Here is a 25,855-nt window from a genome sequence, read left to right on the forward strand (position 1 = left end):
AAAAACCAAACACACACGCACGCACTCACACTCCAAGCCTTTTGCCTCGTGTGCCTCATGTATTCATTGCAAGCTCTAGCAAAGCTAACCATCTGAAGCTTCACTGTGTTTGTGCCTAGGGTGAACGAGCCACTGGCTATGGCGTAGCTTTACTGCTATCCCTGTTTGGCCGTGCCTCTGAAGACCGTCTGCTGAACATGGTGTCACCACTGGGCTGTGACGGAGGCTCCCCGGAGGACGACATGGGGAGAGATTCCAAGAGACGGCGCTTGGTTTAGCGCCCCCACCCTTTGAAGATGGCACACCGGAATTACCTCACTTTGCACTGATGAGTTTCCAAAACCATAAAAGTACCATGTGTCAGAAATGGCCATTTTAACAAACAAACAAACAAACAAACATAGGGATGGCCCTGGCTTACCTTTGATTCTCCATCTCATTCTGGAGAAAAGCCCTATTCTGTTGGTTTTTAAGAACAATTTGCGCTTGGGGGTTTATACCAAACTTATAATGACTTTGCTGCTTCCAGACTTTATTGAGAAGGGGACAGGAATGTTTCTCCTCTGTGTCCTTTTCAAAAGATATCCGAACCTATTAAGACAACATCTCAACCTCTTGCTGCCCGTAGAGCCTTCTGAGTTAGTTCCCTGGGTTTTCATTCTCCCCGGGTTTTCAAAATGCAACAGTAGAGGGGGGGAAATAGAGTTAACACCTTGCAACCCGCACATGAGCCGTATAGCTTTTAAATGCTCTGATGCTATCAGAGGTGAAATGGCCGTTGTACATCCCAACCATTCCTTCGCTAAACTGTTGCCCTTCCCACTTGCTGTGTCGTGCACCTGACGTTCCAGCAGCGGAAAGATGAGATAGATCAGCCTTCCCCAACCTGGCACCCTCCAGCCATCTGGAGGGCACCAGGTTGGGGAAGTCTGAGATAGATGATGGACTGCAGAGGGAACAACTGTGAGGAACTAGGGCCTAAAGCAGGTGATAACAGACCAAAGAGGGAATGGCCAGCAGGCACAGCAGCTGACTTGTCTCACATAGCACTGAGAGATTTAGAAGGCAAGCACCTGCTGTTTAGGCTGCGAGATGGCACCCTGGACAAAACCACTGTGGGCTCTGCTTTATTCTGTAGCGGTGTTTCGGCATGGCACTAAGGGAGGCTTTGTTTTCTAAAAAGTCTTTAAACAAAAATCTCCCTAAGAATGCCATTCTTGCATGTTAAACCTTTCGCTGATTGTTATTAGTATGACCTGAAGAGTGAGCTGGTGCATTTCTCCATGACTTTCTTACACTCTTCTGCTGATGAACTGCATTAATGTTTAGAATGAAAGTGTTTATGGGAGGTAACCACACTAGAATAAAACCTCCTCCTTTCATCTCAACATGTGCGTGCCTATTAAATCAGATGTCTGGTGCTTTTTTTTTCTGCAAATGCTTGCAAGTGACATTAACAGGTAGTGCTGGAAAAATTTGTGGCAGCAAAATGCAATAGGGAGGCAGTAGGCCACTCGTTACCAGGTCTTGGGGGCAAGTAATGCCCTGCTTGTGAACCTCTTTGGGCCATGTGGTTGGTGACAGAAGGCTGGATTAGATGGACCCTTGGTTTCATCCAGCATAGGCAGCTCTTACATTCTTTGTGTTGAGGGCCTGAGCATTCGGCCTTTCTAGACAGGGCTCTCTGTCCTCTGTTTACCACAATCTTCCCCAACCTGGTGCCTTCCAAATGCGTTTGACTACAACTCCCAACATCCCAACACATCTGGAGAGCATCAGGTTGGGGAAGGACAATTTACCATAATTTCTGCTTCTCCATTCCTGCCAAGCCAACATGTCACACATGCACACTATCACCTGGTCCTATTAGGAGTCAAAGGAGGAGGAACACGTAGGATACAGCATGGTATCTTGTATTTATGCATACATAACATTTTCTTACTCATGCTACAAATATTTCACAGGTCACTTGGCAAAACTAGGGGAACAATTGTGAATCCCCCCCCCCTGCCCCCATTACTGTCCAGTTGAGATGGAACTGATGAATTGGTGTCAAATTGTCTTTTTTTTCAGTGGGGGGGAAATGGGCACAGACCCCGGTCATCTGCTGGGCAAGGAATTTGGCCCTCCAAGTCACTTCCGTTGGCTACTCCACTTTGAGGATCTCTTTCTGACTGCTTGGCACAAAAAATCCTGTGGCTTTAGAGTCCCATGCTGTGTGCAATATAAAGTTCACAATGCATTCTCTCTCTTTGTATTTAGGGTAGTAGATGGCACACATAGTTTGTACTGCCTTGCAGCAGAATTGAATAGCTCATGAACCAAAGAAATTTCTTACCATGTTAGATTGAGTGAGGGTGTCGCCCATGCAGCTCCTGATTTACAGTCTCTTTCTCATGTATCTCAACAGTCCCTCCCAACATTTCCCTTTCAGAACAATGCTTCAGTAGCGGTTTCCCCCTACCCCTGGATTTAGGTTCCCTGGTACATTGAATCATTGTTTCAGGAGATCGGTACAGGAAGATGAGTTTGGCAAAGAGCTGCTCTTCCAACTCCAACTCCCCCACCTCCCTTGCCAAGAAGATGTCTGTGCAGAGTTTCAAGATGCGGTCCACATTGGGCAGCTCTTCAAACATGACGGAACGTGAGATTCCATTGAAAAACTCTCGGATGAACTTTCCAATGACCAGAACGACAGACATGTAGAGGCCAATGATGCTGGAGGGGAGGGGATGGGAGGAGGTGGGGGAGAGAGAGGCAGGATTATTGTTTTCAGGGTGTTCTTTGAGTTGTATGTGCAAAATTTTGAACGTGTTTACCTTACCACTATCTGCACACCAATCCTGTGTTTTTCAATATAGGTTACCACAATCAAAAAGTTTTTCCCATGTCTCTCAAAACCTCTCCTGATAGTCTGTGAGGGTATTGTTACTACAGAAGCAACTGGTGTTCACTTAAAATTACTAAATAAGTGTGGGTCTTTTTGAGGAGTTTCAGCTAAAGCAAGACAATGCTAGGGATACATTTCTGAGACAGACTACATTAGCCAATGCGGAATTTCAAGAGATACCACAGGGACAAGCAATTTCAATCTCTCAATGTTATCATACGTTCAAACATTTGCTGATTAGATCTAGGTCATACGTGGCCCTCCATATGTTGTGGAATGCAACTCCCATCAGCCCGAGCCAGCAGAGCCAATGCTGAAGGATGATGGGAGTTGCAGTCCAACATCTGGAGTGCCATGCAGTTCCCCTCCCTGCTCTAGGTACTTACCCAATATGAGGACTCCTGTTTTAAGAGCACAATCCTATACATGTTTAGACAGAAAAACGTCCAACAACTCCAGCATTCCCCAGCCACTTTAGCTGGCTGGGGAATGCTAGGAATTGTAGGACTTTTTCTGTCTAAACATGCATAGGATTGTGCCCTAACTCTGATTGCAGACTGTGGTTTAGGCTGCAACCCCATGGTCTCATAGGCTGTTTAGATCTCTCCCTTCAAGGGTGGAGAGAATGAGAGAGAGAGAACAGAGAGGGAGAGCCAACCTCGCTTCCAGCCACCACTAGAGATGGAAAATTTCCAGAAATTTTTAAGCCATGGAAAAAAAGTTTTTCCGAGTGGAGAAATTGAGGGGGGAAATGAAAAATAAGTAATACTTAATTTTTAGCACTCTTTGCAGAGCTAAAGTCATTTTATTGCTTTAGGACAGACTTCCCCAAGCTGGTACCCTCCAGATAGTTTGGACTTCAAGTCCTATCAGCCTCAGGCAGGATGGCCTATCATCAGGAATGCTGGCCATTGTAGTCCAAAACATCTGTTGGGCACCAGGTTGAGGAAGGCTGCTTTAGGAACATAAAGCAGCCTTTATGTTCCTGAAGTTATATTATGTATAACTTGGTTTAATAAAATTATCATTATATCACTTTAAAAAGTGAACTCAAATCTGTAATTATTGTCTGAATAAACTATACCTGTAAAATTTAATATACAAAACATTATTAACTTTATGAGCAAACCAAGTTATCCATAACGTATTTTAGGTTCCTAGTTTATGTCTGACCAGAGGGGACTTCAGCAAGTAGTCCCTGAAACATCTTAATCATCCTAGAAGCCAGAAGAAGCAGGAAGAACAGGAGGCAGAGGAAGACAAGTCCAAAAGCACAGGACCCTGTAGAACAAAACCCAAACTGTCAAGAATGTATGTTTTCTTCCATATTATGATATGGCTATTGTATTCACATATTGGGAAACTGAGCATGATTTGGAGCATCCCGAAATGGCTATCAGGAAAAGATATATTGGATCAATAATTTTAATAAGAAATGAAAGAACTATGCTGAGAATCTTACAGAGAGGATTTATAAACATTTTCTCGCATGGCTTCATTATTTCTAGACATTTTGCAACTCTTGTCTATAAAAGTCTTCTTACTACATAGTTTTTAGAAATCAGGGTGGGGGGAGTAAAGGCTTGGTAACAGTATAAAAACCTTGTCTTAAATTCTAAAAGAAAATATTTCATTATCCAAAGCTGTTCAATTGGGGGTGGGAGAGAACAGTCCTTGGGGGGCGGGGGAAACAAGTTTTCCTGAATTCTTTGTTTTCTGGGCCTTCACATCTCTAGCCAGGGCAGGATCCAAAGCCTTCCCATTCCCTTGCCACTCCCCTGGGATTGTGGGAAACGTACACCAGGACTGGAGCTGGCATGCATAATTTCACTCCCATTGCAACTAATAGGAAAGACTCCTAAAACAAAGGGCCTCCCTTTAGCAAGCCCAACAGGGCTTTGAATAAGGAGGTTCTTCTGTCTTTGGATTCCCCACACGTACCATGGTGCTCTGCCCGGGTGATATAGTAATACACCCTGTGAAGGCTTTGCCCACAGAAATAAGACAAACGGTAGAGGTGTCCCAAGTCAGAACAGATAAATAGGGCAGCCCTTGATGTGCAGAAATTCCCACATATTTTCCACGAATAAGGGGCCTTCAGAAGAAAATTAAAGTAAAATGGATGGATGATGTTCATAGCCAAGTTTGGGGTCTTTTCACTTGGTTTACTCAAGAGAACAAAATAAGCCACTGAGAAACCCATCTTCAGTGAAGAGAGAGAGACGTGCCACATCACCCTAGCCAACCAGGGAGCTCTATTTGGTGCCAAAAACCCACAACTTTCTTGTATGATCAAAATTTTAAAACATGTCCCAGTCACACTTAATCTTTAACTATCCCTGCAGGTCTTGAACCCAAGCCCAACGGTTGGCTGTGGAGGCGAGAGGAAGTTTGTGCCACTGTCTCACTTTTTTTAAGGTACTAGATGTGTATTCTAGCCATGGGTGTAAGTAGCTGGAATTACACAAACACCCTTTACATGGCCATGTGAATCACTTCAGTTGTGAAGCATGCATTTAACATTTCTCTCTCCCGCCACATGGCATTCCATGCTTTACAACTGCTTCTGCATTGCTGATATGGTGGGGGGTGGGGGGACTTTGCCAACCCTAATTAAAAAAAATACTTTGAGCACGGGCAGTTTTGCATTTTAAGTTCACTTAAATCATAGCACCATCGTGACTAGAGTGTGGCTTGTTAACCACCCTGAAGACCCCCCCAAAACAAACCATGGGTTCTCAAGGTGGCTTATTCGAGACAAATAAGCCAGACTGCATGGTTAACAATCCACCCCATGGTAAATGTCCTGGATTCAGACAACACACTAACCCATGGTTCAACAACAACCCACACTCAACCACTGAGTGGGTTAGTGTGTTGTGCAAACCCAGTCAGTGAGACTATACTTCAAATTAGGAGTGGGTCAGCACTGTAGCACTGGGGTTGCACAGTATGGAGCTTATTATTGGGTTAGGGTATTTTTTTTAAAAAAAATTTATGGTAAAATTTTATTGTTTTAAATTGTTTATGGTGGGTTGTACATCGCCCAGAGTGGCTGGGTGACCAGTCAGATGGGCGATTAATAAATTTAATAAATAAATAAATAAATATCTGCAGCACAGAAGACTTTGAAAAAATATAAAAGCAATTATAGACTCATAAGAGTCGGAAGGGTCCATTTCAGGCCATCGAGTTACAAAATGCTCATGAGGGGTGGAGCGTGTCATCGTGTTCCCCAACAAGCTACATCAGAAACCTTCAAAAGGTCAGACGATACCCTTCCAGATCAACATGGCTGTGAAGCTCTAGCTATACTGGTTTCAGTGTGGCATCCTTACCCATGTGCTGCAATGAATCCCAGGCTGGAAGGGCTGACCTTATCATTATAGATGAAGAGCTCCATGTTCTTGCTGCATCTGTTACCCAAACAGCCAGGCCTCTTCTCTTTAACAATCCACCATTCCAGAATGTGGCTTAAAGACCCCTCGGTAGGCAGCTGCTGCAATTTTATGGTTATATTCCTGAAGAAGGCCATCTTGTCTATGTCCTTTGGCTTGTTGGAATGAGCTATGAAAATCAGAATTATATAGGGTGATGAGCTGAGTGACCCCCATGTCTTTCCCCCACCCCCACCGCACAGAACCTTGTCCACAGCAGTAGCTGCGTACACTTCACAGATCCAGTCACCTATCATAATGACAATGGAAGCAAGGACTGGATTTAGTTCCTTCATTAAGTGGTCAGCACTCTCACATCTTCCACCTTCTGATTGTACCAGCCATCATCATCATCATCAACATTTCTATACCACCTGTAACTGAAGCTCTTTGGGCAGCTGACAAGATTAAAAACCATGAAAGATACAGCATACAAAGTTTTAAAACCCATTTACATAAAAACAGAACAAACAGACAATACACACAGAGACAACATATATCCAAGGACAACTTTAAGCAATCAACCATAAAACAAATCCAGGACCTATTAAACTCATCATATGCTGCCAAATGCCTGCGAAAACAGAAAGGTCTTAATCTGGTGCTGAAAAGATAACAGTGTTGGCACCAGGCGGGCCTCATGGGGGAGCACGTTCCACAGATGGGGAGCCACCACTGAGAAGGCCTTCTCCCTTGTTGCCGCCTTCTGAGCCTCCCTCAGAGGAGGCACCTGGAGGAGGGCCTTAGGTGCTGACCATAGAGTATGGGTAGGTTCATGTCGACCATTCATTCATTCATTCATTCATTTACAATATTTATATATTGCTCCACATCAAAAGATTTCAGAGCGGTGAACAGCAAGGATAAAAGAATAAAACACGATGTTAAAACAGTTACAGTGTTTTAAAAGAAACAAGTTCCGATAAGACCAGATTGAATAAACCACGGCTGGTCACTCAAGGAAGACTTCCAAAAATAACAATGTCTTCAGGAGGCGTCATGACACAGAACTGCCCCAGTCCTACAGAATGGCAGTGTGTGTGTGTGTCTAATTTAAGGAGCAGCCAGGTCAGGTGTGCAAAAATCTCCCCGCCATCTGCAGCTTATATACCTGAGTGCTTTTCTTCTCAGCCAAGCCATGATAGTGGAAGCATACTTCAGCTGGATGATAAATATTTGGGAAGAGGGCTGTGGGGAGGGAAACGGCAGGTGCAGGGAGGATTCAGCACTCCTCTCCCATGTGTCCCTTTTGCTAGCTTGTCCCATAGAAAACATGTTTTCAGATTTTCACTGAAATTTTGACAAGATACCTGCTTTTCTAAATAAAGAAAGCTCAGATTTTCCGAATACAAAATTTTGTGCCAGATACCAGCTTTCTGCCCATGTGTTATGATACTGGAGATAGTAGGAATTTTGTTTTGCCTCCCTATAGCATATTTGTGATATCAGAATCTGCAAGACAGGCTGGCCTTCTCATCTCATCTCAAAGCAGATGTACATTTCTTCTTATGAACATCGTGCCGCTTACTTACCAACTTGCAATCTATCTGCCATTTTAGCTTCTGCTCCACTAGTAGCTCTCAGATATCTTGGTAGTACACCAGGAAGTAGACTAGGAAGAAAAACATGGTGAATGCTGAAGAACTTACTACTACAGATTTCCAGACTGACACTAAAGATACGATTATTTTTCACATACTTGTCCCACCCTACCTCCAAGGAGCTCAAGATAGAATATGTGGGGTTATTTCACTTTATCCTTGCAATAATGTTATGATCCTATAACAGAGATGTTGAACCTGAGGCCCATGGGCCAAAACTAGCCAGCCTGGGGTCCCAATCCAGTTCCCCAGATGGCTAGAACCCTTTCTCCCAACCAGGTTTTTTTCCCCATTCGAAAAAGTTCAAATGCCTCTCCTAACTGGCAGTAAGATCTTTAAGCTAAAACATGGTGGTTTTCGGTGTGTGTGTGGTTTATTTTGGCCCCACCCCTTTTGCCACTGGCACCGGCCACCACTGGAATGCGGTCCCCGAACACTTCAATTCGTCCCTTGGGCTGAAAGAGGTTTGACACCCCTGTTCTATAACAATCCTACAATAAAGAATGTGTATGAGCACAACACTCCTTGATCTAAGCCCACCGCTGACTAAAGTCACATCTTATCAGAGAGTCGCACATTATTAATTTAGGGCACAATCCTATCAAGATAGACATCAGATAGACTGAGGGGATCCTCTCCTCCGCACTCCGCCCGCCCTGCATTCTTGGCTAGACACCTGATTGCACACGTCTAGCTGGGGCTTTGGAGAGGGGGTGGGAACAGGCGTGGAGACCTCATAGGAAGCTATGTAAAGGGGCTTCTGTGGTCTCCTCCCCTCCCCATCCCCAGGAACACCCCCTTTTTGCCCTCTCTGCACTCCGTTTTATGAGCTTGTAGAGGCAGCTGCCATGGTTCTCCCTGCACAGGCTGGGAGGGGGAGGGGGAGAGGAGCGCGGTTTCCTGGCTCTGAGCTTGGAGCTCAGAGCCAGGAAACCAAAAAAATCCTATAGTCTTCTAGACAGCGTCTAGTAGCCATAGGAATGCACTCCTAAGCTGCAATCCTATACACACCTACCTAGGAGTAAGCCCCATTGAACACAACAGGACTTACTTCTAAATAAGGAGCGTAGGACTGTGCTGTTTGGGACCTGGCACAGGCAGAGGGTGATTTGAGATTCAAGCTGACTATGGCTGAAGTCCAACCAGAAGCAGAGTGAAGCTGTCTGTGCTAAGAGAATATGAAATGGCTTTGAGATTCTTTTTAATTAAGGGAATGGTACTCTCGGACGGGAACCATCCTACTTATTTAAAGTTGCAATCCTAAAAACATTTACTAGGGAGTAAGCCCAATTGAACACAGTGAGAGTTACTTTCAAGTAAAGATGCAAAGGATTACGCTAGAACTCCTCTAGCCCATGCATGCTTTGGATCATATTACAGTCTAAAAATAAGGGAAATAAAGATGAGGTTATGCAGTTCCTAAATTAAGTCTTCAGTCTTGGCCACCAAATAACAGCCCATGCTGGAAGATCCTGCAAAGCTGTGAAAGATGGTTCCAGCTTTGTTAAGTACCCAGTCCCATTGAGAGGCCCACAGCTATAGGGAGCAATGAAAATGTCCGTCTTCATGTATTTCCTGGTTAACTTAGGGGACAATCCTCCATAGCTGGCTGGGGCATGCTGGCAGTTGTAGAACTTTTTTCTGTCTAAACATGCATAGGATTGTGCCCTTAATGCACTATCACAAGGTCTGGCAATGCCCACATATGAAAAGGGATTAAAGTAACCTTCCCCAACCTAGTACCTTCCCTGAACATGGTTCCATGGCTGTGTGGGGAATGCTGAAAGTTGTAGTCCAACTTGTGCAGGGCCCCAGGTTGGGAAAGGCTGGATTAGGGAAATCCATGGAAAAGGATACATCTAATCAACAGCTGTTAGTCATGATTGCTAAATGGCAGTCTCTCTGAGTATACCCCTCAGTAGTGCTGGGATACACAACAGGGGAGGGCTATTTTGGACACTGGGCCAACCCATAAAGGCCACTGAAAGAAACAGGAGAAAAATAAAATACTGACACTGGTTCTGTCCTGGTCCCACACAACATTTGGACGATTTGCTCCCGTATTTCTTTGTCTTCATACCGCACGGTGTGTATGCCAGATGCTTCAATATTCTTCACAAGAGAGGCATTCCTGATAGAAGGAAATTAGGAAAAGGTGGAGAAGACACAGGTGCCATTTGGGACAGTCGTTCAGAAGAGAGACTCTCCATCTATCCTTTTATCTGTTGTTTAGACTCTCCATCTTTCATGTTATGCCGCTTTGAAGGGGGCAACAGACTGGGATTTACTTGCTCTGGAAAGGAACTTGAGAACTGCCCTAGAAAGGAGGACGGTGTGGAGGACAGAACTGGAGGGGGCAAATGTGAGCAGTGCCAGCTCCAGATTATGAAGGGCCCTTGGACAAGACACCCTCCGTGAGGTCACCCTCCCTCAGCGAGTCTACCTTCTTACCAGCATTGTCGCCAGCTGCTATTGCTCTTCATCCTCTTTCTCATCATTGCTATTAGGCCTGTGCACTGATTCGGATTTGGAAGTCCGAAGCATGGCGGCCATTTTGTGTACTATCCACCACTTTGGTGCACAGGCCTAAGCCTGTGGGCTCCCCCTGCTGGTGATGAATAGAACTTGCCTACAGTGCACCTGTCATACTTTGAATACCCCACATCCACCCTGCGGATGAGAGTAGGGTAGGAGGATTGAGCCCAATACAATACTCCCCGTACGAGCCAGCCCCCCTGCCCATCAACCCCTCCCCTTAGTTCCAGGAGGCAGGATGGATGTGGGGTATTCGAAGTATGACAGGGTAGTTCAAGAATCCAATTGAAACGCATTGTGCTGCTATTTATGGCCATGCAGGACATGCAAATAGCTTAGTCCCGTGCAATGTCTCCCATGACCACCAGGGGCACTGTAGGCAAGTTCCATTCATCACCAGCAGGGGGAGCCCACAGGCTTAGGCCTGTGCACCAAAGTGGTGGATAGTATACAAAATGGCCACCATGCTTTGGATTTCCAAATCCGAACAGGGCCACAGGCCTAATTGCTACACCTGCTTGCTTGACAGGCAGAGAACCAGTGAGCAAGTCGACAGCGGCATCTACTATTCCTCCTTCTCACCACCACCGCTGTCTGCATCAGAGCAAGAGGCAGGTCAACAAGAAGGTTACAAGGATGAAGAGGAAGAGCAGTTCCACGGGGCACCTCCTCAAGCACCCAACCATGCCAATCCTTGACACTGGCTCTGACACTAAATAGAGCAGTAAAGTTGCAGTTTCACTTCCTAAACTGGCTTGAACAGACACACATGGTATACTTTCTTATTTCACCTGAGAAGAGTCCAGTAGAAGTTGATGTAGATTATGGAGGAGTTGGAGAGTTCAGCAATCATTGCTTTCCGACTTGCGGGGCTGATATTCCACAGCAGACTGGCATTGCCTTTTATTTTAGCAAGGACAATGTCCTCTGGGTTATAGTTGACAATAAACTGCATGGCAGACTAGAGAGAAAATTAATGTGGTTGGGGGAGGGGTTAAAAAAATCAAGACAGAGAAACCTCCTCACCTCCAGCTCAACCTTCCCCAACCTGGTGCTTTCCAGATGTGGACTGCAATGGCTGGGAATCATGGGAGCTGCAATTCAACACACCTGGAAGGCACCAGATTTGGGGAAGATGGTTCTGGCATGATTCTCATCTACCCTGCTTTTGCAATCCAGTTAAAGATGCTGTTTGCATTCAATTATGGCCAAATCTGATCTCATCAGCTATGGTAGCAAAACCTAACTCAAATGTCCCAAGAGAGCTTGAAAGCAGAGGAAGGGATGCTGTTTCATCAGGCACCACGTTCCATAGTGAAAATGTAGTGGTGCAGAGGACACAAGAGAGATATCAACCTGGGAGACTCTTTCTAGCCAGCTGGCAGCAAACAAACTCTACAGGATTTAGGACTCTGCCCTTTCATTAACCAGGCAGCCAATGACCAACCAATAGGGAGGCTTAGTTGGATAACTAATCCCTAGGTGGGAATTGTACACCTAGGGTTCGGAGGTGGTTGGTGGTAACATGTAAACTCATTCCATGTCAGAAAATGTGATGTGACCAAGGAGCCCTAAGAGCAGGGATGTTCAACCTCAGGCCCATGGGCCAAATCTGCCCCCGCTGGGGATCCTAATCCCACCCACTGGGATTCATTCCCCAGATGGCCACACCCCTTCCCTGGCCCCACCCCTTTCTCCCCAACCACAGAACATTTGCTGGATTCCCAACTTTTGTACTTTTTCCCATTCTAAAAGGTTGGAATGCCTCTCCCAGAGTTTAGCTACCAGTAGTAGGAGCTTTAGACTAATATATGCTGGTGTTCTCTGTAGTTGGGCCACGTCCCTTTTGCTTTTGGCCCCACCCACCATTCGAATGCAGCCCCCCGCCCCCAGGCTTCTCCAAAATAGAATTTGACCCCTGGGCTAAAGAAGATTCAATGCCTCTGCCTGATCGTGACACATGCAGGCCAGTTTTGGTTGGACTAGTTCAGTTTTACCCTCTTTTCCCTATTATGAAAACCTGTTGTCCAAAGATTCTGGCCTAACTGGAACCAGAACCCACTAAGGCTCAGACAAAGACCCTGTTTACAGTCCCAGGGTTTGGCCTTAAGATGCTATGAAATTAACAATATAGAAGAAATTGCCTCTGAATATGTGCAGAGCGCATTTTTCCCACCACCAGGTAACTGCAACCAGTTTCTGGGTCAGGCTGCATTCTTTCTGCCAAAGAATGATGCTCAAATCAGCTACCAGTAAAAAATCCAGATTAAAACATAAATCTTAATTAAAACATAGTGTAATTAAAAACACAATTAAAAACACAATGATCAAAAGAAGTAAGCAGCACCAATCAATTAAAAAAACCCTGTAGCAGCAGACCAGGTTACATGCCAAAGGCCCGGCTGAATAAAAACGTATTTGCCTGCCGGTGGAAGGACAGCAGAGAAGGAGCCAATCTAGCCTCCTACAACAGGGAGTTCAAGAACCTGGAACAGGCCACCAAGAAGGTGCCCTCTCTCGTCCTCACCACAGGTGCCTCTGATGGCAGTGGTACTGAGAGAAAAGCCTCCGCTTCCTCGGGTCCTGGCACCCAACAGCAAATACTCCTAGCAGGACTGGCAACAATCGGAGGACCTGCTGGCAATTCATGCTACACATTGTGCTCAATATATATACTTACAGGATGAAGGGCATATTGCGTGGAGAGTTCATTATATGCTGCATGAGTGAAAGGGACCAGATTTTGCTGCTGAGCGCTCATGGTGAATAAGGACTAGGAGAAACAGAGGGATGGGAAACCCTGCATTAGAACTCTGGGCTCCACTAGAGAGGCAATTCATCACATTTTATAGCCAAGCTCAAAGCCATAGTTCAGTGTTTTGTGAGTGGCTATGCCACCCCTGCAAGCCACCCCTGCAGCAGCCTTTTTGTGGTATCCAACTGTGTCATTCCGTTAGTGCAAATGATGTTGCACTAGTGGAAACTAGGTTCCGAACTATGAGCAAGAGGGGAATCCAACTAAAGTTATGTTTGTGCAAGCAATTGGGCGTTACGTTTGTGCGAGCCGTTGTGCAACTGGATGCACATAACTCTTGTGCACCCAATGTGCAAGCGGATGTGCATAACTCTTGTGCAACCGGTTGTGTAACCGGTTGCGCAACTACTTGCTCAACTAGCTACACAAGTGTAATGGGCAACCATTTGCGCAACGGAAAGCTTCGGAGGAGCTCTGCTAGCACTATTTGAGTTTGCAGAATGACACTGTTGGATACTCCACAATGTGCCCACTGACCCAAAAAGACTGGGGACCCCTAATCTATTCTGCCTGGTGGCAAAATTTCCAGGATCTTAAGCAGAGGTCTTCATGTTACCTGCCACGTGACCCTTTTAACTGGAGATGCCAGGGATTGACCTTGGGGTCTTCTGCATGCAAAGCTGGTGCTCTGCCACTGAGCTACAGGCCCCTCCCTACTTTTTGCCATGTAAAAACTGCAGCTTTGTATGATGGAAATGTAGCTATATTGTGGAATGTTTCCATACCCACTAAGGGTGCAATCCTATGCATGTTTAGCCAGAGAAAAGGCCTACAACTCCCAGCATGCCCCACTGGCCCTCCGCCCCCCTCGCAGCCTTACCTCATAGCCACTGATAGTAATTTTGATAGATACATCCAGGGGCTGGTTGGTTACTCCTGCCACTGATTTAACTAGTGCCATAAGAAGCAGTGGGAACCACACAATGCAGATGAGTACAAAGACGATGAAGCCCCCCATCCCATATTTCACAATCAATTTCTTCTTCTGCCCAGGAGGCTGGGGGTATTTCTGCAAAACAGAAAATAGTCTGGTATTTCTGTGAACCGCCCAGAGAGCTTCGGCTATTGGGTGGTATAGAAATGAAATAAATAAATAATAAAAATAAATAAATAGTCATTGACAAAGCGATGTGTTTACATGGCTGAAAAGAAAAAGAAAAGAAACCCCCAAATTCTGCATCAAGGTCATTTAAACTCAGCACCAAGAAAAAACTAATTTGATAAATTTCCTTAATTTGCACCTATTTGCCTATTTTATGTAAACAATTCTAGTTCTGGGGGTCACTGAGAGGCAAGGGAGTGTGCAGAGCAGTTGACTCTACCTTCTGAGTCCTGGAACCCCAGGCTGTATTGTTTGCTGGTGGATAGTCTTCAAAGGCAATATGGGGTAGGCCACCTGGCTTCCTCCAGATATTTTGGACTGCAACTCCCATCAACCCCAGCAAGCATGGCCAATGCTGTGGATTATGGGAGCTGTAGTCCCAACATCTGGAGGGCACCAGGATGGTGAAGTCTGAGACAGGCCTTTGGTCTGATCCAGTAGGGCTATTCTTACATTCTTAATTTTCTTTTTGCTGCTGTCTGCATTGTTAGCCTATTTTAATTAGTTCCAGGCTGCAATCCTGTACACATGTAAAATGGGAATAAGTCCCCATTGAACTTAGTGGGGCTAACGTCTGAGTAGGCATGTGTAGGATTGCAGTATTAGGTTGTTTTATTTATTGTTAATGGTTTTAATACTAGCCGTCCTCAAGATTCTCATTTCTGGGATGGAAAGAAAGGGTGCAATCTTTTAGTTAAAACGTATTAAAGATGTATTAATCTTTTGATAAAGAAATACTCAGCCCCACCCATAGATTTTACTAGGCACTGGCCCAACACTTCCAAGTCTATCTTTTGCAGCTATTAGGATGTTACGCTGCCTTTAGTGCCATTTTTCTTGGTACAATACAGGATGCAAATCAGATGATAGACAGACAGACAGACAGACAGACAGACCCTCCACCTGCCCCACAGAAGTTGAGATGTTCAGCAGGCTGACTTTTATACCCAGTCATCAACATTTTATGCTGCTTGCAAGGAATTGTGGTAACCACGTAGCTCTCATAATTAACTACAGTGGAACAGTGGATGCATGCAGAAAGGAGAAGGAATGTCGGATTATAGCCAAAGTAGGGCTCTTCTGCACACCACACAGCAGCAAATCCAGGTTTGTCACCAACTGAATGCTTGACAGCTCCCTGGTAAATGGTGTAGCTCACATTCACACATTACATTTTTACATGTACACTTACACACAAAATGTGGAAAAGCTATCACTTCTGCTTGGAGGAGCAACAAGCCATGTCATTTATAAGAGGACAGGAAGCATCTTACCTAGCCTACATCCCTGCACTGAGGACTGTTAGGAACATAGGAAACTGCCTTTTACTAGGTCAGACTATTGTCCATTCACCTCAGCCAGTGCTGTCTACTCTGACTGGTCATGGCTCTCCAGGGCAGCCTTCCCCAACCTGGTGCCCTCCAGATGTGCTAGGTTACAACTTCCAGATTTTGGGAGTTGTAGTTCCAACACATTTGGAGGGCACCAAGTTGGGGATGGCTGTTCCAAGGACTCAGGTAAGGATGTACAGATTTTATTAAATCTGTTCCATCTGTGTTTTGCTGAATGTCAGGTGTCTTGTGTTCTGCCATCTGCTCATTGCTGGAACTGTTTTTTTTAAACAGAATTTGTTCTACTTGTGCTCATTCGCATTAGTGCTAATGCACACTTGCGAAAATGCGCATTAGTGCTAACGTGAATTAGCACAAATTCCCCCCCTCCAGTGAAAAACTGGTCCACAAGTCTGTAGTATCCATCTGACTTGGAAAAAGCCAGCCCTCTGCAGAATCCACAAGTTAGATTCATAGAAATCCTAATTCATTTGAATCCATTGAGGGTTTCTCCAGCATCCCTAGTCTCAGGCAAGAGGTCTCTTACTCAGCTATTGCTATCTGATCCTTTTAACTGGAGATACCAGGGATTAAATCATGGACCTTCTCCAGGGAGAGGAGGTTCTCTTCCACTGACATATGGTCGCTCCTCACCAAATACCCTCTATCTTACATTTTCTCTCAGTTTATGTATTATTTTAAAAGACAACCAAGGTGACTTTATTGGTTGCCTATTTATAAAAGAAGTAGAGTGAGAACAATGCTTCAGACATCTTCATGATCCAATTATATAGCATGAACTGTCTAAGTACAGTGGAGGCTGGTGGCTCCAATGTCAGTGAGGTGGTGAATCCACTCTGAGTTTCAGTCAGAACTAGTCAGAACTCTGACTGAAACCCGGAGTGGATTCAATACCCCACTGACATCGGAGCCACCAGCCTCCACTGCCTGAATGTCCTTACAGCCATTTTATTAACATCTATCCAGAAACCATCAGAAAAATAAACTACCCTTAAAAAAATAAACACATTTCATTCAAAGTGAAATGCCAGGAGCCACAGATTAAATACACATATTGCCAAGTTATTTCAGATTCCCATCCTGCCCCATCCTGTAGTCTCAAGATTTTCTCTACAGCTCACACATAGCACCCTAGCATTAAAAAAGCTACGTCTTTTCAGTCACCGTTCATTATGCACACCATCGAAACATCAGCAGAGAAATGTAGTCCACCCTCTATCCATCGCAGGATTGGGCAATCCTAACCAGATAGGCGGCCGCCTCCAACCTCGGAGGCAACTGCCTATCCAAAGCAAGGCAGGAGAGGCATGGTGGGAGGGATCGTTCCCTCCGCGCCTCTCCTGCCTTGCTATTTTTCGCTAGACATCCATTTTCGGCTGTCTAGTGGCAGGCGAGCTGACCAGGAGAGGAAGCTGCCGTACGACACACTGGATGTGTTATACACGCAGCTCCGCTCTCCCCCCCCCCGGAACGCCCCCCCCCCCAGAACGCCCCTTTTCAGTTGCTCCACGCTCCTCTTCCGAGCGCGGAGGATGGGGCTTCTCTGTGCTGCCTCCAAGGCAGAGTGGACGAGGGGGGTGGTTGGTTTTCCGGGAACCAACCTCAGAGCGTGGGCTCCGAGGTCGATTCCCAGAAATGAGCATATCCTATGGCCCTCTAGACAGTGTCTAGTGGACACAGGATTGCTCCCTTAGGCTGCAATCCTATATACACTTATCTGGAAGTCTACTTGATTCTGAGTAGACATGTAAAGGATTGCACTGATAAGCCCATTAATTTCTGCAGTGGGATAAAAGAGATCCTCCACATTCAGTGCTCCCGATAGACTATTGCCCTGTATCATCTGGATTATGGTGCTAACAATAACCCACTAGGAACTTCACTCACTTTTTCAGATTCTCTCCAGCATTTCATGATAAAAATATTAGCATAGATGTCCTCCACACAGATCCAGCTGGACAAGCAGAGAGTGGTGTCAGTCCAAACCCAATCCATGGCAGACCTCAGCTCTATCAAGAAAGGTACCAGGCGAAATCTATTCCCATTTTTGGAGAAAGAAGGCAGGTTAATGTTGCCAGCCAGCATTTTGCAAGCACCTGAAAATCAGATTTCAGTGCTTTTGCAACAACCATGTGAAAACCAGATCCAAGCCCCATCTGCAAACCAGATCTAATCCCCAAAAGCTATTTTATGTAGCCCCTAAACTGAAGTATGGTTGAACAAACAATGCTGACAGTTTCACTCCTATTTTACTAGGCACTGAAATTCCTATATTTTCAAGAAGTAAGAAATAGAAATACTCCATACTACAGGAAGCCATCATAAGAACATAAGAAGAGTCATGTTGGATGAGACAAGGAGCCATCTAGTCCAGCATTCTGTTCACACAGTGGCCAACCACCTGCCCATAGGAAACCCAGAAGCAGGACATTAGTGCAACAGCACCCTCTTGTCCATGTTCCCTAGTAACTGGTGTCCATAGGCATACCGCCTCCGATTCTGGAGGTAGCATATAGCCATCAGGGGAATAGTAGCCATGGATAGCCTTATCCTCCAGGAATTTGTCTAACCTCCTTTTAAAGACATCCAAATTGGTGGCCATTACATCCTTATTACAGATGTGAATAGCATAGCTGCAAAATTTTCAAGGTTTTAAAAATGTTCTTAGTTATCTATATTCTTTGAACAATAGAGCTCTGCTGACTGATCCACTGCAGCTAAGGGGCCACTGGCATCTGTTACAAATGTGTTTACCTAGCGGTGTCTATTTGTCCTGAAGGCAGTGGACATAATGGCTAATATTTCATGACGATATGATTAGATTGTTCAACCCTCCTTTATAGAAACGCTGCTTACCCTTGGAATAAGAAGAGATTTATGCAGTTGTAACTCTTGGTCAGACAGTTGCCCAAGAACTGCTTGGGGTAACCGCATTTGATCTGATATGCCGACAAGCCAAAATAAACACACTTGACCAAGTACCACAGCTGAGCCACCGAATTTCTGTTAAGCCTCCTGCAAGTGAACAGAAGAGACATTCCAACCTCCCTCTTTCACAACAATGGCAAATTATATGAAAGCTTTCTTAGAGCATGGCCCCCATCCAGCTGTGCATGTATGCACAGCAACCTAAGCAAAGCGCACAGAGCTGAACCAATAGTAGTAGTTGTACATATCAGCTGTGTGTGTGAAGGGAGAAGGCTAAATCCTGGCCCTCAGCCCCTCTAAGGAACAGCAGACAGCTGCAATTATGCCTTTTTGAAGAAGGCTCTCTATACAAGCAACCCCTGCAGCTGAATCAGGGATGTGAGCCAGATGTGTAGTGTCCTCTATCAACTCATACACCAGTTATGGCCAGGAAATCTCGTCCTGCTCTGTATGCCTTCTGTATGCCAGATTAGAACTGTGATGGCTAGAAGCAAGGCCTTTCCTGCTGGAGCCCCTTGACTCTAGAATGCTTGCCAGTCGAAATGAGGAGGTGCTCTCCTTTGCCCACTTTTCTTTTTTAAAATTCCAGCTTGCATTTGACTGATTTTGCTAGCATGTGCATTGGTTCTATCACTAGCTGTTTTAGTTTAGTGATGTGATTCATTTGCTGTTTGCTTTTCAAGTCTGACTGTATTTTTTAAATAAACCACTAAGTTCTCTCAAACATAGCCGATAAATGTTTAAAATAAATAAATACCCGTTTGTGCATGCAATTCTTCATTCAGCTCTAAATTAGGGACATCTGAGAAATCCGTTTGGGGGGTGGGGTTTGAAGGGTTTTCCTAGTTTCGGCGCCCCAGAGTTCATTTTGGTTCCCACTGTGACGCCCAACTTGATCTGCAGAGAGTTGAGCCAGTTTGCAGATTTTCCCATTTGAGCAAATTATGGCCAAATTTGTGCAAATTACAGCCATAATGGGTGCAAATTGCTCAGAAATTTGCACAAATTGCAGAACACACACACACCCCAAATGTGCAAAAAGGTTCCTGGAGTTCGGGAAACAGTCCACAGCTCAGCTTGGAGATGCAAAGCGAGTCTTACACACCACGGAACTCCAATGAGTCAAAAAAGAACCGGATTTCCCAGCGACTGACATCTCTACTCTAAATACGTGCATATGGCCCCTAGCTGTGATTTGTACATTTGTAAATACATAGCTGGATTGGGCAAATGTCTATACTCACTCAATATGGCATGGCTTGTACCTGACAATACCGGAAGTAATTTGTGTAGCCCATGCCTTGCTTAATATGGCATCATCAGTGTACATGGCAATGTACGTAGTGCAGTACATAAAACAAAAAATAAAGGTAAGGTTGCAAGCCCGTGCATGTTTATAGAAAAAAGTCCTACAGCATGCTGGAAGATGTAGGACTTTTCTGTCTAAACATGTATAGGGTTGCACCATAAATGTCTAATTCTTCAGTTCCTAACTCTGCATACCTTCTGCAGCCAGTGTCTCATTCATTCCATCCTTGCTCCTTCACCATCACCCAGTCCCTAATAAGAAACAGGGCTTCTCCATGGTGGCACCCCCTATGTTCCCCCCATTGGTATGCATGTTTGTGTGGAATGTTTTTGGCACCAGTTAAAGATCTATCTTTTCACTCAGGCCTTCCCTGACTGATCGTGCTGCCCACCTTGGCTAGTTCTCTGAATGTAAATGTTTTACTTCTGAATTTTTAAAAAAATGCTTTTAGCAGAGACATTTCATATTCCGTTTTTAAATATTTTAACTGTGGACATTTTGTATTTTATACCTTTATGTTGTACCCTGCCTCGAGATGTCTTTAGACATTGACAAGCAGTCTATAAATGGATGAAATAAATAAATAACCTTCAAATGTGATATATCCAGATTAACTACATTTATGCCACTTTCCAAAATTGCACAACTTATTTCCATAACAAAACTGGGACATTTGGGTTGCAGAGCTTGCATGTATACACAACTGACACCAAATTTGAAGTTCCCTTGCTAATGTATATCTGTGCTGCCCATCAAGCCATTTTCAACCATCTGGCATGGGGAACTGCCAGATTATATGACCTTTCTGAGGGTGATCAAATGGCTGACTTCAACAGAACCATCCAAGTGGTTTTTTTCACTGCCCACTATGACCGGTCATTAGTAAAGAACATCCCCCCCATCACCATTATACACCAGCAATTGTTGTACCTTTCTGTTATTCCAGGCAAGATGAAGAACATCCAGAAGTGGATGCCGAAGACAAGGACCACCTGAAAAACACACTTCCCGAACATGTTCTTTCTCAGGTAGATTCCCCGATCAACTATCATTGTCCCAAACTGCACCAAGAGCATCACAAGGAAAGCTTCGGGTACCTGGTCTTCTGAAAGGGATTCTGTAATGTCAGCAGCAGCTGAGTGTTTCTGAAATAAGGTAAGCATGCATTGATCATATCTGGGCATAAAGGAAAGAAGCAACCCTACACTTTGGACTGGAGTCTGTGAGCATATTGGCACTACAAAGCTATATTCATGTTGTAGCTGTTATTTGAAATCCATTTTTACAACTACCGGACACAACTAAAAGAGAAACAACACAAGCCACTACATTCAAGGGAAAAACATATATGACCAAAAACAGAAAAAAAGGCAAGCAGGATGAAAAATGACACTACTGTTTTGCAAATTAAATTATACTTATAATAGGTGAGATACAAAAATTTGTCACATATTACAGCAGAAACTGTGAAAATAGCAGTGTATTCTTTCCTTGGTTCTATGAATCAACAACATATAAACTTGAACCACCATCCTGCTGTTCCAGAGAGCAGGGCTATATCTAATAGGTAGAAATTGCAAAGATTTTGGCTAAACACTGCTGCATTTGCAAGATTCTTGCACTGAGCAGGATGACCCCCAAGGTCCTTTCCTACTCTGAAAATTCTATGATTCTTGAACCTGGAACATGTGAAGTAATAACAGAGTGCTTTTGAACACGAGCAGAATATGTTTCCCTCATCACCAAGGGAATCACTGCCAACTCTTACACATCTGCAATTATGAGGCAGTGATTCCAGGCCAAGTCGCAAATGTTCCAGGTACCTTTCATTTTAGATATTAAGCAATGCATGCTGATACTTACACCAAAAGCCCAGTAGCCAAAGATGACAATAATAAAATTAATCACATCGACTAGGAACATGACAGCATAAACATCACAGACTGGGCTGCATTTTGGATGAATAATGTTGTAGAAGAATTGCCTGATGGGCCAGTAAATCTGAAGTGCACTGTGGGTAAAAACTAATCTCGATCAATCAAGTTGCAAAGTAACAGTCACATTTGTCAAAAGGATAATTTGCTTGCCTGAAGCTCTGGAACATGCACCCAGCCAGTTTGGTAGCAAAAGCATCAGGAAATACCCATCCTAGCTGGTAGAGATAATGCCACGGTCCCAAAGAAGGATCTAAAACTGGAGTGCTTGAAGCTCCCTCCCCTTAGCTAGTTCTATGTACAGAATCACAGTCCTCAAGACCCAAATATTCCTAAGTAAACTATTTGCAAGTCAACCACTTGCAAACTTTCTGCACTTGCTTCTTCATAAAATGCCAGTAATTTCAGGGGAGTTGAAGTTTGGTGTGTGTGTGTGTGTGTGTGTGTGTACACAAACAATCTGAAGTTTGGTGTGTGTGTTTAACAAACTGTTACCTGAGGGCCAAACTCAATGGGGCATAAAATGTATGAATGCATTCAATGTCTAGGTATTTTTTCTCTCTAAATAACAGCCATTAAACAATGGGTAGAATCAGAATTCAGACTGCAATGTGCCAGGAAGGGGGAGTGGGGGTTAACCCTTCCCACACTGTGGTCTCAATGAATGCCCAAGCTGCTATTAGCTGCTTGGGCATGCTATTACCCAAGCTGCTATTCGTCCCATATCCACAGCTCCCCATACCGACAGCTTTCCCCACAGGGGAGTGGGGGACTAGACACATTAAATGCGTTCATCATTTCATGTCACATCTAGTTTGACCTAGAGGCTAAAGGGGTTGTTGCACTCTAAAGGGCTTCATATAGGAGGGAGCTGTAAGGCCATGTCTACAAGCATCATTTCCTCAAAAAGATCCGACGGTGAGCCAGGGCAGAGCAACCATATCTGAATTCTTCAGTAGGATGATCAGATGCAAAAAGAAGACAAGCCTTTAGCCCCGAGTTGTACAGAAGGGTTCTTTTTGGCAAGTGCTGCTTGGTACACAGGAATGGGAAAAGCTGCACCTGATGCAATTCCCTCTTCTATAAAACTATTAAGAGGCCATAAAAGGGACAGAAGTCTGGCCCTCCTTTGCATCAGTCTCATTCTGTTCTCCAAACAGCTGAGCACTGGCTAACAGTAGGCATTCACCACCCACATCGCAGATCCCTCTGACTCAGTTGTGCATCAGAGCAGAATTTGCATCAGCTTCTGGCATTGTTCGATGCCTGCTCCAGGCCGGAGTCCATCCACCTACTCCCCCCAGGTTCAGGCTTACCTTTGCAGTAGGCACAGCCTGTGAGCCACCCACCATATAAATTTCCCACAGTGCCCCAGCACAATGCTATGTTGGGGCACTGAGGGTAATTAAAATAGCAGACAGTTACCCACTGCAGATCACAAAACTGCTGCCACCAGTAAGTCCTCCAAGGGGGCTGCCCGATGATGTCTGGTAGGCCTGCTGATGTTGGGGAGGGGGGCACCTCAAACCTGGAGTCAACCCTGTGTCTTGCTTGGACACAAATAAAAACTCCTTCTATGACAGAGGACGGTGCTTGAGAAAGAGCTCTCCCACCATCCCTACTCTACTCCTCTTCCCATGGAGTGTTGGGCAAGCTCAGCTCAGTTCAATTTGGAATTGCCTCAGTATTTACGAGCTTTCTCAGCAAGCATCTCCCTTCTAGCTCATAATGCTGGCACATGCACACTGATAGTGCCACAGGCATGCATGTTGTCACATTGCCCACTGGAACTTGTACTTTGGTTACACTGAAGATGCAGCAAATTGTGGACACTGCTTTTTGTGACATTTCTGGCAGAGGTCAAGACACGTGAGTACCACCACGTTTTGTACAGCACGAGGACAGGCTTGGAGAAGCAGGGATTGGATGGAACTGGAGTGAACCTGGTAAGTTTCTCCCTTTGGAGTGGCTGCCTCTTGAGGTTGGTGTTCATTTCCTATTTGATTAAGGGGCTAAGATTTAAAGACTTCTTTTGTGGATGCATGCACAGAAACTGGCTTTGGGCATGTAGTCTGCTGAATGCTGACCACACATGCACAGAACCTCATTCCGCATTCTGAGCTGGAGAGGAATTTCTGGGGAAAGTGGTGCAGGCTACTGACAAGCATTACAAGTCAGAGAAATTTTGTATACTGAACCAGATCATTAGCAACTGCAGCAACATCACTAGCTGAGTGAGATGATCTGTATAAGCAAGATTTGCCACTTGTCTTTTAGCACCACATGTCAGTAGTGATGATCACAGTTTGGCGGTTCCAAGGATGCATACGAACCTATCTTATGCCAAGTTAGACCACTAGTTCACCTATCCCAGCGTTGTCTGCTGTGATGGGGAGTGACTTTCTATGGTTTAATGCAGGGAGAGGTCTTAGCCCTGCTCACTGAAATGCCAGAGATTAAGCTTGGGACCTTCCACATGCAAAACATGTGCTCTGTCTCAGAGTTATGGCTCCTCCCTAGTTGCTTGAATAGTGGTCAGCACACGCATTTCACCAAATGGAGTATCGGGCCATTAGTAGAACTGTTCTGTTTTTGTTTTTTTCCCTAATGACACTATGAACAAACCTACTGAAATAAAAATACGCTAGCATCTCAGGAGAGGCAAAATGTTGGGGAACTTTTTAAATGAGCATGACAGTGTATGTCCAAAACATAAATATGGTATGATCCTTCCCTGCAAGCAGTATACTCATAGGGCTCAACAGAGTACTGCTTTTCCGCCTCCCCTCAGCATGTACATTTGGATGGGCACAAAGACCACAGACTGTTACAGAGAGTGGAAGGTCTGTGGATGTCACCCATACTACCATCCTGTCTCCCCATCACCCCACTCCTTCCCCAGCTCTGCTCATTCAAGTTGCAAAATCTCACTTTTTTAATACACATTTTACAAAATATACCCGCATTTACATTTTAATCGGCAGCTTCTTTGCTTTTTGTATCTGCCCGTTTATTGTTTCTTCTTTGGTAATTCTCTTCCTGCCAGCAGGGGGTTTTCTGAAAAGGCTCCATTTCTTCTTGGCTTCTTTCAGAGGTTTGCCTACCAAACAGAAAGTAATCACAACTCTATCTGGGAAGTATTAATTCCATAAGAGCCATACCTCATTTTAAGCTCTCACCAACTCATGTGGGGTCCCATTTGCTAAACACATGACACTCGATCCACCACCCACTCAAGACATACAAGCCAATCCTTCAGGCATCATTTCCACCGACCTCTGTATAACACTAAAATAGATGCTCTTGTGCCATTTCCTGCCATGGAGGCTCCCCTCAAAATTCTGGCACCATAACGATGTAATGAACACATTGAGGTCAGGTTTTCATATCTTTATCGTAAAAGATGTTTAAACAACGAGGAAGCAAAGGAGCTGGTCGTAACACAACACAACCAGCAGCAACCACAAAAGAAGAATGGGCAAACAGGTAGGATAACAACAACTTCTACAGATGTTACTCCTGATCCCTTTCCCCTTCCCCACCTCCAGAGTGCATAGAGAACCCAGATTTCTCACATTTGTGAATCTTTTCAGAGCACTAATCCCTAGATAGGCCTGGTGATGTCATCAACACTTTTATGTTCCCCTCAGAACTGTGGATTCTCCAGATGTGGAGCCTCACAATAGGGCCAGGTTTGAGGGGGCCCTCAGCGGACTGCCCTCTGGCAGAACCTCTCTTATGTCAGTGGGCCCTTCCAGTGGGCTCAGCTGGTGACAGCAGCAACAGCTGTGCTCCGATCAACACCAGGTGGTTCTTAGTAGGTCTGGGGGCTATCATTCGAAATTCCCATGCTGTCTCAGAGTGACAGCACACTGGGAGCATTGTGGGAAATTTAAGTGGTGGCTCACAAACCTCCATGTTTATTTCCCACAGTTCCCTAGAGCAGCACTAT

General features: G+C 44.9%; 2 protein-coding genes across 3 annotated transcripts in view; one reads left to right on the plus strand and one right to left on the minus strand.

Annotated features, from left to right (window-relative positions):
- Positions 1-4,449, plus strand: part of NPEPL1 (aminopeptidase like 1) — a 31,233-nt gene extending 26,784 nt beyond the window's left edge. Inside the window, exons 12-13 of one of the 2 annotated variants that reach the window (XR_014790751.1) lie at positions 120-853; positions 919-4,449. Coding sequence is in view for 1 of the 2 variants with exons in the window: in XM_084854272.1 (XP_084710398.1) it covers positions 120-278 (159 nt within the window). In the remaining variant the exon portion in view is untranslated. Of the gene's footprint in view, positions 1-119 lie in introns of both variants that reach the window. The other variant, XM_084854272.1, reaches the window with a different exon arrangement.
- LOC146348897 (piezo-type mechanosensitive ion channel component 2-like) overlaps positions 1,852-25,855 on the minus strand; it is an 83,360-nt gene continuing 59,356 nt past the window's right edge. Inside the window, exons 32-43 of the mRNA XM_084851690.1 lie at positions 24,874-25,003; positions 21,833-21,980; positions 20,900-21,114; positions 18,589-18,747; positions 17,620-17,767; positions 14,099-14,287; positions 13,144-13,236; positions 11,255-11,424; positions 9,943-10,059; positions 7,860-7,939; positions 6,229-6,457; positions 1,852-2,718 (exon numbers count right to left, since the gene is read on the minus strand). Coding sequence (XP_084707816.1) covers positions 2,343-2,718; positions 6,229-6,457; positions 7,860-7,939; positions 9,943-10,059; positions 11,255-11,424; positions 13,144-13,236; positions 14,099-14,287; positions 17,620-17,767; positions 18,589-18,747; positions 20,900-21,114; positions 21,833-21,980; positions 24,874-25,003 — 2,054 coding nt within the window. The 3' untranslated portion in view covers positions 1,852-2,342. The remainder of the gene's footprint in view (positions 2,719-6,228; positions 6,458-7,859; positions 7,940-9,942; positions 10,060-11,254; positions 11,425-13,143; positions 13,237-14,098; positions 14,288-17,619; positions 17,768-18,588; positions 18,748-20,899; positions 21,115-21,832; positions 21,981-24,873; positions 25,004-25,855) is intronic.

This window comes from Heloderma suspectum, chromosome 4 (genome assembly GCF_057233095.1).
Source record: "Heloderma suspectum isolate Gila_16-S chromosome 4, 16-S_ref, whole genome shotgun sequence".
In the NCBI taxonomy this organism is placed as follows: Eukaryota; Metazoa; Chordata; class Lepidosauria; order Squamata; family Helodermatidae; genus Heloderma; species Heloderma suspectum.